This window comes from Vipera ursinii, assembly GCF_947247035.1.
Source record: "Vipera ursinii genome assembly, chromosome: 1".
NCBI classification, from domain to species: domain Eukaryota; kingdom Metazoa; phylum Chordata; class Lepidosauria; order Squamata; family Viperidae; genus Vipera; species Vipera ursinii.
This window is the reverse complement of record NC_139512.1, coordinates 177,320,050-177,335,424: the sequence shown is the minus strand read 5'-3', so window position 1 is coordinate 177,335,424 and position 15,375 is coordinate 177,320,050. Positions and strand designations below refer to the sequence as shown.

General features: G+C 35.8%; 1 protein-coding gene across 4 annotated transcripts in view; it reads right to left on the bottom strand.

The window, feature by feature from the left end:
• Positions 1-15,375, bottom strand: part of PARD3B (par-3 family cell polarity regulator beta) — a 574,309-nt gene that overhangs the window by 414,943 nt on the left and 143,991 nt on the right. For all 4 annotated transcript variants that reach the window (XM_083371323.1, XM_083371326.1, XM_083371324.1 and 1 more), the window contains one exon: positions 2,652-2,737. In XM_083371323.1, the coding sequence (XP_083227449.1) occupies positions 2,652-2,737 (86 nt within the window). The remainder of the gene's footprint in view (positions 1-2,651; positions 2,738-15,375) is intronic.

Sequence of the window (15,375 nt, the reverse complement as noted above, 5' to 3'; positions counted from 1 at the left end):
TTGAAAGTGGCAGCTATATTAAAGGAATATCACAATATCATCAATTTTTTTAATTTCTTAAACTCATTATTTATGTAATTCAAAGTCAACAATGTCAATGAACACCTACAACAGGCATGTCAAACTGCTGGCTTGCAGGCCGGATGCATCACGCCGAAACCACGGCCACCCGATTGCCAGCAATGGGGAAAAAGTCGTGATACATCGCGTGACGTCACGTGACATCTCAAGTTTGACATGCCTGACCTACAACACTTTTTGTATGCTACTCTGCTCTCATTTAGCCAAATATTTGAAGTACAGAAAAAACAATGAATGAGAATTATGATGTCATATACTGCTGAAACTTTATTTCATCGCAATAAAACATAACCTCTAAGGAGAACACAATGTAACACACTGTATCTTGGTCACAGATGACTGGATTATGACTTATTCTAACCCTAACCTTAGAAATAAAGCATGATCATGGTATTAAAGGATTAAAATATATTCTCCCCACCCCAACTGCAATTAGCTGGAGGAAGGCAGGATTCAGACAGACTAGATTACTGTAACATGTTCAACTGGTAGTTCCCCTTGGCTGTACTTCAGAGACTGTAGATAGGAAAGAATGTCATGTGTAGATTACTCAGTGGAGTTATTTATTACAATATGTACCACCTGACATATAGGCTCTGCCCTGACTGCCAATTAGTTACTGAATCATAGTTACTTGGTGGTTTTTTGTAATTTTGAACAGCCCATCCACTCAGAATATTTCAAAATGTTGATAGTTTAATATTCTCAAGAGTTTGGAATCAGTTTTTTTCAGGAAATGCCTGTTTCATACAGATTTACTGAATCTTTATATTCCAATGAGAGTATTTTATTAATTTGGAGAGCACTAATACCCATCCATAAGATGCAGAGGTAGGCATTATTAGAAGTGGTACCCACAATGTGCAAAAAACTTCCAATATACGATTAGTTGCAAAATGCAGTGCATTGCAAAAAAAATTAGAATTCAATCTCCATTGATCTTCCTATATTCTTTTTCGTAGGTGGTCTATATTCTTATTTAAGGAATTAAATACCCTGCTGGGTATCAGGGCAAGGCCCATCTTATTCCAGCATTTTGCTTCTCATAGTGGCCTAGCAGATTCTTCTGGGGTGCTCAGAGAGAGAAGAAGGAGATACATCTTTTTCCCACTGATCTTCTAATTTAATGCTGACAGTAAATTTCCTGCATCCTGAAAAGAAAAGCTTTTGACAGACCTGTTCCTTATGAATTTATCCAATTCATTTTGAATCAATCCAAATCAATAGCCATCACCAAATGTTAGGGTAATGAATTCCACAAATTTATTTATTCATTGTGTGAAGACAGGCTTTCGTTTGTCTATTCTAAATCTCCTTCTGATTAGTTCTCTTGAATGATCCTCAGTCTTAATGCTTCAAAAAATGAATAAAAATTTCTTGTTCATTTTATCCACACAACATATGATTTTATTCATTTTAATAAATAAAATAGCTTGTCCCCCAAGTTATTCAATCAAAGTTGCAACCCTTATTCATAAGAAAAATATTTCAGCTGTATGAAAATTTCTGAGCTTTTTCCAGTTCTATCTAATTCTTAACTTGTTTAAAGTTCCTCATTAAAGGTAGCTGAGTAGATTTAATGGTCATGGGATAAGAAGACCTTTCCTGTAACCAATTACTAATTAGCTAAAAAAGAGAAAGCAAAGAATAGGAATAAGTGGGCATTGTGCTCAAACCAAAAAAGAAATGGAGTCTTCTCTAAGATTTCAAGTCGGTACATCCTATATATTCTGTAGATACAGAAGATGCAAATATTTTGTTCAATTTTTTTGCAATTTCAAATCATCTTTCAAAATAAGTTTCCCTAATGGAACAATTACTTCCCTATTATTTTTAAATATATAGATATGGATACAGTGTATCTAAAACATTCTTAGTGTTTCCCTTAGCTTGCTTGGCATACACTTCCTTTTTCCTCTCAGATTGTATTTCTTTTTATTTTGTCCATTTCAGAAAGAACCATCTTCATTTCCACAGCTTGGTGGTGTTGGTTGATTCTTTCTTATACTACGGAATAGAAGCCACTCAACTCTCAGGTATTATGTAAAGTTTTGGCACCTTGATTTTTCCCCTCAGTTTCTTTTTCATCATATCCCTCATGTTTACAAGTGTTCCTTTTTGTAGTTAAATGTGACTGTGCTGAAACAGTTGACAGTTTCTTATTAATGTTTATTTTATGTGTAATAGGAATTGTAGTTATTTTTTTTCTATTTTTTCCAAAACACTTACCATTCATCTCATACTAGATTACAATTACCAGTTGGGATTTAATATAGGCTTCTCTTTCTTCATACAGTTGTTTTCAAATAAATGAAAGTGTCAGTTCCTTACTCTGAATTTCCATCATGACATTGAACCCCAAGTTAGATGGCAATACAGAGGTTTTCATGACATCTTGAAATCCACCATATGCTAATATTTTTAAAGTACAAGATTACTATAGTCCTTTACCTTCTCTAATAGATATGTTAAACTGATATATGTATAAATTTGTATTCTTAAAAGCAAAAATTTATAGATTATTTGTGTTATAGAGAAAAATATATAAATATAAATAGATTTTTTTTTACCTGAAATTAAGTTTTGTCTTTTGAGATGTCAGTGTATCATTATGTGTAGTGAAATCCCAGGCTTCTGAAGATGATTGTGCTGAACACTAAAAGATACAAACAATATGCATTTCAAATCTATTATATCAACTGTATCATATTGAATGAAGCTGTAAAAAAAACACAACCCAAAACAATGAAATACTACATTGTTCTAGACCAGGTCCTCCAAATCTCTCTTATAATGATAGTTATAGAGAACTGCAAAACTGAACATTAACACTGATGTTCAGATATTTTACCTGATATTATTGTATTTCTCCTCATTCTTTGTAAGAAAAAACAGAAAGGGAAATTTACCCATTTATTTACTCCTACAGAAATTATTGAACAATACCTAATGCATTTGTATGGGACAAAAGGATATATTCTGAAGAGATGCAATAGCACCAGAAATCATGTGTCCTTGCTTAGGTTATGAAAATATTGTGGACTGCTTAGATGAGTGATGATTAATATCCAAAACTACAGCTAATCATTAAGAAAAGTATAAAAGTAATTTAAGCAATATGAAAAATTTATCATATCTAGAAAGAAAAGTCTTAAGGAATTTCTCCATATAGTCATTAATATTCCACAATATATCAATATGGTTAAAAGGTAATATTATATAAATTAAGAAAATGGGAAATGGACTGGACATATTTCACCTAATTCATATTTTGTTTGACTGTCAATTATATGTCCTCATCTGGCTTAAATTCTTACTATCCCTTTAGGAAAGAACTGCCTACTGAGATCCAAACCACAGATTGTCATATTTCCTCCTGAGCTCAGGTGTACATATAATAAGCAGAACTGCTAAGTTTATAACTAAGACAGTCATCCTACGAAACCCAACAGATTGAATAAATTGGAGTAACCTGCAAGGGAGATTCATTTATATGATTGCTGTCTCTCTGTATTAACACACTTGTTTTTATCACTTTAATTCCTCCTTTCTATCTTACTCTGAAATTAGATTTATATATTTTATTGTATGTTTTAATTTTATTGATAAGATTGTAAGACTAATCTATCAATAAACTACTATCTAATTCGTTACTTTTAATCATGAAAGTTACTTATCAAGTTATTTGATGATCTGGAATCTTATCTTTTACCCATCACTGTTCTGTCTCACAATGAATGAAGTAGAAGACACTAGCTAAAAGTAAGACTAGTGATTTTTGCATAGTTAAGATTTCCCAGGCTCCTACATAACTATTTTAGCTTTTTAATAATTCCATAATGTTTTGCTTAAGCATATCATGACTTTGCATCTTGGGTGCAGAAGAATTAAAAGTTTGAAGGAAATAAACCACATACTCTTCTTATATTTCCTAGGGAGGTTTTAAAGGAAAATAAGACAATTATTCTGCTCTCTCCAAACCATTATCATAAAACAAGGAAGAGTTCAAATTTGCAATTAGGAAGCTAAGAAAAGATATCAGAAATGTAGGGCATCAAAGGGCTAATCTGGTTTCTATTTGATCTTCTCCAAAATCTTCTTCCGTAAACAGGTTTAAAGCTATCCTACCCTAGCTAGCTAGAACTCTACACAGAAACAAATCTGTTAGACTTATATATAGATAAATGTGTGTGTGTGTATTTACATAAACACACATACACATATTATTGTGTTTCAAGTTCTCAATTTTGTAGCTCTAAAAAACAATTACCTAGGATCAGTATTGAAGGAGGATAATAATCCAAAACCTTTCTCTCTTTTATGAGATGCTAAGGAAATATAATTCAGATTTTACTCCTGATCCTCCTTGCTCCAAATATTGGAACCACCATCATAACAACTACCAAGCTCAGGTTTGATTGTAGAAAGTATCTACAAATATGCAATATCAGGATGAGAAAATGTTGCTATTTCATAGAAAGAATAAGTAATATGCTGTCCTTTTTATAAATATTAACCCAACAACAACTTTATTGATTAGCCCTTGGGCCATATCAAAGTGCAAAGTTCCAGCACAAATTGTTACTAAAATTTGAAAAAAGCAATTTAAAATGGAATTTGATAAAATATGATTTAAAATGGAATTAGAATAAAATACGATTTAAAATGAAATGGTAATAAAATACAATCTAAAATGAAATTGTAATAATGTACAATAATTTAAGATATAGATAAAATATGATAAAATTATATTTCGGAGTCGCCCTTGCAATCTACCCCAATCAGCCCCACATATGCAGATCTCAACTGGACCATTTTGTTTAGGCACTGTGCTACGTTAAATGTTATTTTCAAGTTCTAGCCGGACATAAGGTAAGTTGTTTTGATATGGGGATCCCAATGGGTCATTCGTTTGGTATATTAACCCCATTTTCAGTACAAATGTTAAATTTTAAGACAGTAACCTATTGCAACACAAAAACACTACACAAACATTTTTTCATTACAGTAACTTAAGTGTTGGGTTTTGATTCTTTGACAACATTAAAAGAAACAAACCTGTTGCTGTACAATTTTCTCATTTGTGATCACTGCAGCTTTGACTGTGCAAATAATAAGTGTAACATGCTAAATTATCTGAGAAAGACGAATGCCATGAACAGAGATGATATATTTATTTTGAGTTTATTTAAATAATTGAAAAAAGTCCTGTGAAAAACAGGTCCTTCAATTTGAAACAAAGAAGGAAAGTGAAGAAGAGAATTTTACGCTAATAAAGATAATATCTGAAATCTATATATCTGGACAGTCTTCAACATTTATACAAATCAAAGACTCTTCCAATGCCTCACAGGTACCGAGATATTTCAAAGCAAAAAAGTTTATGAAATTTGTCACAGGCGCAGACAGAATGCTATAAAAGAGATAGTCTCACCAATATAACCTGATTAATTACTACTGGGGCTTAAGTCCTATTTAGTTCAATGGAATTTACTCCTCATTAAATGACTATAGGATTGTAATATTCATGTATTCAAAGAATAGGAACTAAGTCTCACAAAAATATGATATAAAAATGAAATTGGGAGAAAATGCAATAGAAGGAAGAAATTTTCAGTTCCTCTGAACTTTTCTTCCTGTTTTTCTTGCAAATTCTACTGCCACCTGGTTTATTCAATTTAATTTAAGCCATATAAAAACAAAGATATGTAGGCATATACAGTATAAATATATTTAATAGTTTTGTATCAAAATCAAATTTATTAGAGTACAAAGTACAAGTTCTACATAAGTAGAACTTCTCAATATCTAAAGGAGAAATTGTATTGGATTATGTATAAGAAAAAGTACGTAAGGTTTGCCCACATCTTTACATTTTGGAGTTTGATAAGAGGTTGCATTTGATGGCATGTAGAACCCTCCCAAGTTCCATCATTTTATGATATTCATTTATTATCTGCATTACTGCATTTTGGGCCAAATATAGTTCCTGAACCATTTTCAAGGCTACCTGATACACTGTGTGGCAATAACGAACACTAATGTTCCCAGTTATGGTCCAATCTATCTCAGGACTGTCTCTTCCAAGTATGGGTGCATGTAATTTATCAGATTAAAATGGAACCTTGTAATGTATGAGTAAAACTACCGTACTATAAAGTGATGCCTCCTGTCTTCATCTCTTTAAGCATTCCAAAAAGATACTATAGTCAAAAGTGTGCAAAAAGCCCTGAGACATCAAAAAATATAAAGAGGCTTAATGTTCCCTGATTTCTCTACCTATCTTGATAATTCATCTGACACCAAGACAATTTACATTCCAAATCCAGGTCAGAAATAGGAGCATCAACTGGCCATTTCTTCTTCCCCCCTTTGTTTGACGAGAACTATTGGAATGACTATTTTTGCCACACTAACTTTTCTTCTTGACTGACCTCTACCTTATCAAAAGCTAGCCATGCCTTGCCTCAGGATATTCTATTCTATTTGTCCTCTTTGCTCCAAGTTCAGTCTCATTGCCTTTTTAAAATGCTGTCAAATATTTCATCTTTACTATTATTATAGTTCGTTATGTAGTCAGCCAGATTTTTAAGACTAGATTTGGCATTTTTATTGACCTATCAAGTCCTTCCAAGGACCTGGGATATTCCAAATGTGGAATATTATTATTATTATTTATTACATTTATTTGCCACTCATCTGATCCTGAGGCAACTCTGAGTGGCTTACAAACATTAAAACCAGAAACATTAAAAAGATAAAACAGTAATAACAATAGTCATAGTTGTACTAAAATGTATAATCAAAAGATTTTTTTTAAAAAAGGGGGAGAAGAAGCACAAAGAATACAGTGGAAGATGGGGTTTTTCCTCAATCTACTAACAACCTCCAGAATGATACCCCCCCTCTTGGATCGCCAGACCCAATGGCAGAGCCAGGTCTTCAGACCCCTAACTGAAAGTCAGGAGGGTGGATGCAGATCTACCTCAGGAGATATCGTATTCCAAAGAGTAGGAGCAACATACATGCCAGTTCTGCCCAGAAAAGTTGATGATCTTCAAATGGTTGGAGATTGTACACCATAACTAGTGATCAGAGCAAGTTCTGGAAAAGATGGATACCCCTGGGCCATATCTTTGTAAATGTATATGGTCTAACTATAATGGCATAATTAATCTCTCTATGGAATATAATGACATTATATTTAACATCCTAATTTACCAGCTGAAAATTCAATAAATGCATCAGGCAAAAGCAGATATTCTTTATCAAACCCTGGATAGGAGGAAATACATCTCTTCTGGACTTGAAAGTTCAGCAATAGTTCAGTTGAGTAAACATCAATCATGTTACCTTTTTGGACCATCTACAAGGTTTGGGATGAGAGGTACTGTTTGGTAGTGATTCTCTGCCTTCCACAAATTATCAATTATTTGCAGGGAAGAGAGGCCAGAATTCAGAGGATAGAATTCAGTCCCCTCAATCTTATTTTTCCACCAATTACATAAAACCTGTAATCTGAGAATAATCTGAGATAGATTCTTCCTCTACTCAAGAGCAGGTATCATCAATACGCCAACAATCCCCATTTACACACTGCTACCCAGGGAAGGCCAGAGATATCATTAATATCTTGGCCCAGTGTCTGGAGGCTATGAGAAGCTGGATGGGATGAAAGCGAATGTCAATCCCAACAAGACACAGTTCCTGATTATCCAGAAACCACCCTTTTGTCTGATTTTCACTTTAGAGTTTTATTTTCCCAAATGGGCAAATCTGCAACTTGGGACTCATTCTGAACTCATGGCTACTGCTAGATTTGCTGAGAGAGACCATGTCTAATTGGACCTTTAGCCATATTCATTACATAGATCCTTTGCCACAACTGGATTAAACTGATACGACTATTTTATGCTGATTTTATTTCATTGTGATATAGTAATTATTTTACAGTTGTATAATTGCCACGTCTTACTACATTTGTAGATTTGTAGATTGTCATGTATCATTTAGATTCAGTGGAATGTAAGCATCAATCAAACTGTCATATATATAAAACCACTCACTCTGAACAATTCTAGGCAACACACAAAAATAAGGAGAATATGAAATCAAGCCAAGAAGCAAAGAACAAATATTAACCCTGAGGGGGAAAAATCACATTTGTCCAACACAATTGCATCTGGCTAATGAGCCTTGGTGGAGCAGTGGGCTAATGCCTCCTTAAGTAACACCAGCTGCCTGCAATTAGTGCAGGTTCGCATCCCACCAGGCTCAAGGTTGACTCAGCCTTCCATTCTTCCGAGGTAGGTAAAATGAGGACCCAGATTGTTGGGGGCAATAAGCTGACTTTGTAATAATGCTGCTTGGGGGGGGGGGCGAAAGCCCTAATAAGGAGGCATATACATAGAATGAAGGCTATTGCTAAGCTTGTAAGCCGCCCTAAGTCTTCGGAGAAGGGCGGGATATAAATGGAATATAAATAAATAAATAAATAAATAAATAAATAAATAAATAAATAAATAAATAAATAAATAAATCTTAAAATGTCAGTGCTCACTCTAGACCAGCTGACTCAGGAATTTTGGGAGTTGAAGTCCATGAGTCATAAATGAGCCAAGGTTGCGTACCCCTGGTCTAGACCAAAGCCTAAAAAGAGTCGGGTTATTCATCTAAAGGGGAGCACGGTGGGGGCCATTTGAATCTGTGGGCGGATACTATTCCAGAGGGCAGATCCCATTCTCAGGACCATCAGATGGGTCTATATGCACTGCTTTGCCTTCAGCTCTGATGGGAGGATACAAGAAGAAATTCTTCCTCAAACATCTGTGCACTTGCAAAACTGGGCATTCTGGAGCTAACAAGAATGTTTTCCTTTTCTGCTCATACAGAGAAAGCAAACTTCTCCTACTACTCACCAGGTAACCAAGATGTACAGATCAATTGTATGTACTCCCTGACTCCAACCCCCCTCATATTACACAATGTTGCCAAATTCTGCATTGCAATATACAAAATTTGCCAGGTACTAACTGCCAGCTAACCTCAGCCAGGCTCAAAACAGTTTATGCTTAACTATTACATTGTTGCTTTTGCTTCCATTTATTAAGTTTTAAAGCTTGTGTTGCTGAATCTCCTTTTAGATAGCACCATACATTATCTCACTGTATTATATTGAACAGCTGTATTTTAATTAAAATGTTAATTTTAGTTATCCCTATAGGTTTCCACAGACTTTAGTCTTATAACAGCTTATCACTTTTTTCCCTTCCATTCAATCGTGTCTGATTCTCAAAGACACCCTGCAGTTTCCTTGGCAAGATTTTGGGAGTGATTTATCTGTGCCTACTTCCTAGGCCAACAGAGGGTGACTTCCCCAAGGTCATCAGGATGACTTTTGTGACCAAAGGCAGAAATAGAACTCACAGCCTCCTGGTTTCTAGCTTGATGACTTAACCAATACTCCAAACAGGCTCTCCTATTGCATTTACTTTCCATTTTTTAACTCTACAATCACACTTTTTTATCCACAGATTGTTGTCAAGTTGTAATTAGTTCCAAAACTTCTGTGTTTTTGTTTTATGCTGGTCAGAGACCAAAATAAAGATATTATATTGTACTGTATGGAAATATATTTGATTCCATTAAAAATTGTGCACCATGAATCCCAATTTCAATGACAATTAGTCATAAAAGAACACTAGCAACATCATTTTTAAATTCTGAATTCAAACCTTGAAATATAATGGACAATGCTTTCATTTATGCACATCTAAACATGTCTGTTTGTGAGCTTCAACTGGCAAAAGGTGCCTCATAGGGTAACAATCAAAGTTGTGTGATTTCTTCCTTAGCTGGTCCCAATAGTGGTAATTAAGAAAGAAGTACAGATTTAATAATGCATAACACTGTGTATTATTATAAGTCTATTAATATTATTATTAATAGTGCACTTTTACACAGATTGCTTTTAAGGGGGGTCTTGGATAAAAAAACCCTGAAATTACTCATTTATCTAGATCAGACACTAAAAATACTGTGTTGGAAAAAAAATGTTGCTGTTTTTTGTTAGTTGAAGAAGGTTGTCCTAAAATATCACATTTTCAGAAGTGAGTGGTTGGAAAGATCTATCAAGAGATAAAAACATGTCTGCAGTATTTCTTTATTATTTCTCCTAAACTGGTAGAGGGGCCAACTTAGAAGATTATAATGTTGTTTGAACCTTTATAGACCTCAAGGATGTCATGGTTCCAACAGATGAAACCCTTCAAAAGAACTTTGAGGCATTGTTCTCCTTAAAGAATATTTTATTCGGGAAACAAAGTATCGACACTACATAGTTTAACCCAAAACCTAAATTCCCCTCCCCTGGATACAAAGTAACAAAGTGCAATTCCCACCCCCAATAAACTGTCATAAATCACATTCCCCAATTAGCTTGAAGCATGGGCTTTCTCCCCAGCTCTCCAGCCCACCAAAACGTTATTAGCTCTGGACCCAGTTTGTCCTTGGATTCCCATGGCAGAGTTATTATTATTATTTTGACTAACTGAACTCTCATTCCAATCCCCCCTCCCAGCACCAACTAATTCTAAAAGCATAAAGAAAATGGCTGCATGTTCATCTGTTGTCAAAGCAAGAACTTCTGATGTTAGCAGCGTTGACAAAGGACTTTTATTTCAGAACCCATCTAATGGGGAGGGGAACTAATCATGAACTTCATATCTTATCAATTGTCCAATATTTTCATTGCATAGTACAAGTACCTTGAAAGCCATCAGAAATAGGGAAACTTGACTAAACATTCCTGTTTACAGAGTTTTGTACCTGCTGGCTGCTATTGTCATCACTGTTATCTCATTTGGGGCTTTTGGTTTTGGGGTGTGTATATGTGTGTGTCAGAGAGAGGGGACTCAAGGTCATTTTTCAGTCTTCAGGAACATCTTGAAGACAGCACTTGTAAAACTGATTGGGTCAGACTAAAAATACATAGGACATCCAATGTCAACACAGTTTTGATGTATAGATTAGCTAGAGATATGATACATCAAATAATAAGTAGTATGCTTTTAAATTTAATGATAGACTTCAATGCATATTTAACACCATTTCTTTCTCTAATGAACTACATACTTGCAACATAAAATAATTATCTATATTTAGTTTACAAGTGACTACTTTTCCCTAATCTCACCCAAAGATAATAATCAACTTAGTGGAGCATAGAATAATTATTATCTGCTGTAGTACTTAAAAATTATCCCTTGCTTTCCAATCATTAAAATTAATTCTGTCAGAAATTCATCTTCTAACAGTATTATGACACTTTCTATCAGCTGCAGCTATTATTGGATATTACAGCATCCAAACCAGAGTCCCCTAGAATTAGAACCCAAGAACTCTATGCATCTAAATCCCCAGCATGGGCTGGTTCATGTTAAAGTACCTGGCAACGTGACACCTTCAGGCCCTTTTAAAAAAAATGGTTTAATAAAATAATAAGTAGAAGCTAGCATGTTATAAACAGTCGTATTCAACCTTTTCACTTGAATTGAGAGGAATTGTCTTGGGCAACACATTATTTTCAAGTATGTTTCTGAGACTCATTCTCCAAAATCGATTAGTGATAACTGCTACTCGCTTCTTTATTTGGAAGTGTGCCCTCTTTCCAAAGAAAAAGAGCAAATATTAGCTGAGATAGCATCTTGAGAGGTTTGAGGGATGATTAGGAACAATCTAGTTAGTTTAGATCGGGGGTCTTCAAAGTTGGCCCTTTTATGCCTTGTGGACTTCAACTCCCAGAATTCTTCAACCAGGCATGCTGGCTGAGGAATTCTGGGAGTTGAAGTCCACAAGTCATAAAAGGGCCAACTTTGAAGACCCCTGGTTTAGATAACAAGAAGAAGAAGAAGAAGAAGAAGAAGAAGAAGAAGAAGAAGAAGAAGAAGAAGAAGAAGAAGAAGAAGAAGAAGAAGAAGAAGAAGAAGAAGAAGTTGGAAGGGACCTTGGAGGTCATCTAGTCCAACCCCCTGCTCAGGCAGGAAACCTTATACCATTTCAGATAGATGGATCTATTTTATGTATGTTTGATTTTCCACTGCAACCACAATAGCCATTTTATAAAAGTGACGATAACATGTCCTCAGAATTCTAGATGTGCCTTACTCAAAAGGACCTCTGCTACTGAAGGAAGCTTGGAACAACAAAGAAAGACTGAAGAATTAAGGCAACTGCTATCTGTCACATATCAATCATCAGCACGTATGCTGCTGTTGCTGCTGCTGCTGCTGCTGCTGCTGATGATGATGATGATGAATTTTTTATGGTGAATTGCAATCCCCAAATTCTAATGCACAAAAGGCAACATTTCTCTACAGGTCATATATCTAAAAGCCCACAATACCATTGGATTAGTTCATAGTTATGCACCCCCAAAATTTTTATGAAGGTTGCAGCTATTCTCCCCCTTCCTCCCTGGATAACTACTGACAGAATACATACCAGATGTGATTGAATTTTGACTATAAAAAAATGGGAGTATCAATTTTCATTAGCAGTGCAAATAGTTCTCTCCCTGAGCCTTTTATTTTCTGCCACTCAGAAGAATATTATCTACAGTATCATATTGTATCATAATGTATTTTGAAACTGCATTGACTTCAACAGCAGAAATAAGCATAAACTAAAATTTTCCATGCTGACAACAATACTGCAAATCCAGTTGAATTATGCCCTTTATTTCAATACATTTTATCTATCCTATATATGAATCTGTCCAATTTTATTTTGTTTATAAACTTATGTATGGTAAATCAATTATTCCATATTGATATGTTAAGAAATTTTTTAAATTACTATTGAATTAAATTTTTAATTACTATTGAAACAGTATTATTTCTACGAAATTTTCATGAGTTTATAATCAAGTTTTAAATGTCCATGTATGTATTTGCATGTCCATGCATGCACATAATAGCAATAAATAATCTTTGGTAAGATATGATATTAATTTAGTGTGATATTCAATGAAATCAGTACTGAAGGATTGAATTACATTTTGAATAAATAAACTGATGAACCATTTGACAAAATGATGACCTAACCTATAATGAAATAAACAAATGATTATTAAAAGTAACAAATAGTGAGAAAAGCAGAATATGCTAGCATTTGTAAGAAATGAAATCATGATTTAAACACTCACTGGATAAAAACACAGCACAACTACAAAAAAACTGAATAATGATTAAAATATTATACAATATATCCTTCTCATAAAGTTATAATTTTCTGAGACAATTAATATGAAAGCTACTGCTAACATCCCTAAATTGTAATTAATTCAGAGAAAATTAATGTTATGTATCCCACAGCAGATTTCATTTTGCATTAGGAAATATGCTTTCTGACACCAGTATCTTCTTTGAGATTACAAATAATAGATGTAGTGCTGTAAAGCAATGCAAACATGATTAAAGAGAAAAGTAAAGGTGAAAAAATAAATTAGTGTATGGGTGTGGCAAACACCTAGTGAAACAAGCAAAAACGATCAAATCTCTGATGTTTGGAACTAGATGAAATGTTACATACACAGATTTTCATATTTGTAACAGCATTTTATTTTGTTCTCCTCTTTCTCCAATCCTCTGCAGTATATTTGAAAAATATATTGGAGACTGCCAAAGAAAGGAATGCACTCCTCTTCCGCCCCCCCCCCCCCGTTATTTTTGTCAAACAAATAATAATATCAGGTAAAATATTTCCCAGCTTGGGGCCTTACAGAAGCGTGGACTTTATCTCTTAGAATTCCCCAGTCAAGTTGGCCATGGCTAAGAACTTTTGGAGTTGCAATTCAGACATTCACATTGATGAAGGCTATAATCCTGTGGTGGTGAACCTATGGCACACGTGCCACAGGTGGCATGCCATCGCCCCAGTCCTCAGCCTCCGCCGCTGTGTGCAAAAAAAAAAAAGTTCAATCAATCAATTTCAACTTCTCACGGGAAAAATAAGATCTCTCAAAGTTGGAATTGCTTGATTGAACTTTATTTTCAGTCCCACACAGCAGTGGAGGAAGTGACACGTTGGAACTGGAAAAAAGGTGCCGTGAGGGGTGGGGGGAGTGGCAGGAGCAGGGCACTCCATGTGAAGGGCGGGGCAGGGCCTGTTGCTTCCCTCCCCGTGCCAGACACCTTCCAAAGCCGCGCAGGGTAAGGTTGCCGCCCCCGCCCAGATGCCCTTGCCCCCCCAAGCATTTTTTTACTAACCTGCCTTTCACCTGCACTCCATTTCTCCATTCACTTCTCAGTCTTCGCCATGTGTTTTGGGGACAAAAAAAAAAGTTCCATGAGATCTCGCAAGTTAGAAAGTCTCATGGAACTTTTTTTTTTACCGATTCTTTTTGGCGAAGGCTGAGAAGCAAACGGAGAAATGGAATGCAGCTGAAAGGCAGGTTAGTAAAAAAAACGCTTGGGGGAGGCAAGGGCATCTGGGAGGGGGCGGCAACCTTACCCTACATGTGTCAAGTTTCCAACGTATGAGCTTTTCAAGTGACTCTGAGGCATTGTTTACTTTAAAAGACCTTTATTAGCCTAATACACCGGCAAATGCTTGCTCGAAGGAGGCTGGAATCTGAAATCTCCGCCCCTTGCACAATATATTAAAACACAATTCTCCACCTTTCTAATTTTGTAATTAATAATATTCTCCAATTAATTTAAAGAATCAGTTTCCCTTCCGTTAGAAGAACCGCCAAAGCCTTATCTTTAGAGAAACAAATGGCCTTGAAAGTGCATTCCTACTCTTCCCTCTTCCCACTTTAAACTAAAGCAATACACCAGTTTAACATATGAAATAGCTACTTCTTCATCTCGTCAAGCAATAACATTCGATGTTAGCAGCATTGACAACATGGTGGCTGGAGGTTTAACAGCCGGAGCGGGGGCCCAGGAGAAGCTGCACAAAGCGGGTGGAGGGGAGGTCGGGCAGATTGCAGGCACCACTCCTTACTTCTTCTACACTGCCGGTGCCGCTGCTTTGGCCAATGCAACCCAGCCATCGCTGCCACCATCGCCGCCCCACTTGGCTCTGCTGCTGCCCCGCAGCTGCCCCACTCCGGTCCTAGGCAGTGCCTCTGCCCTACACAGAGGTCCCACTTGTGCCCGTGATTGGCCTCCCACCGCTGCCAGCTACCCACAGTCCCGCCTGGCTCCAATTCGTCCCTGGGCAGCACCTCTGCCCTGCGCGGGTGCTCTGCTCACACATGCTCTGAGCCCATGATCAACCTCTGCACCG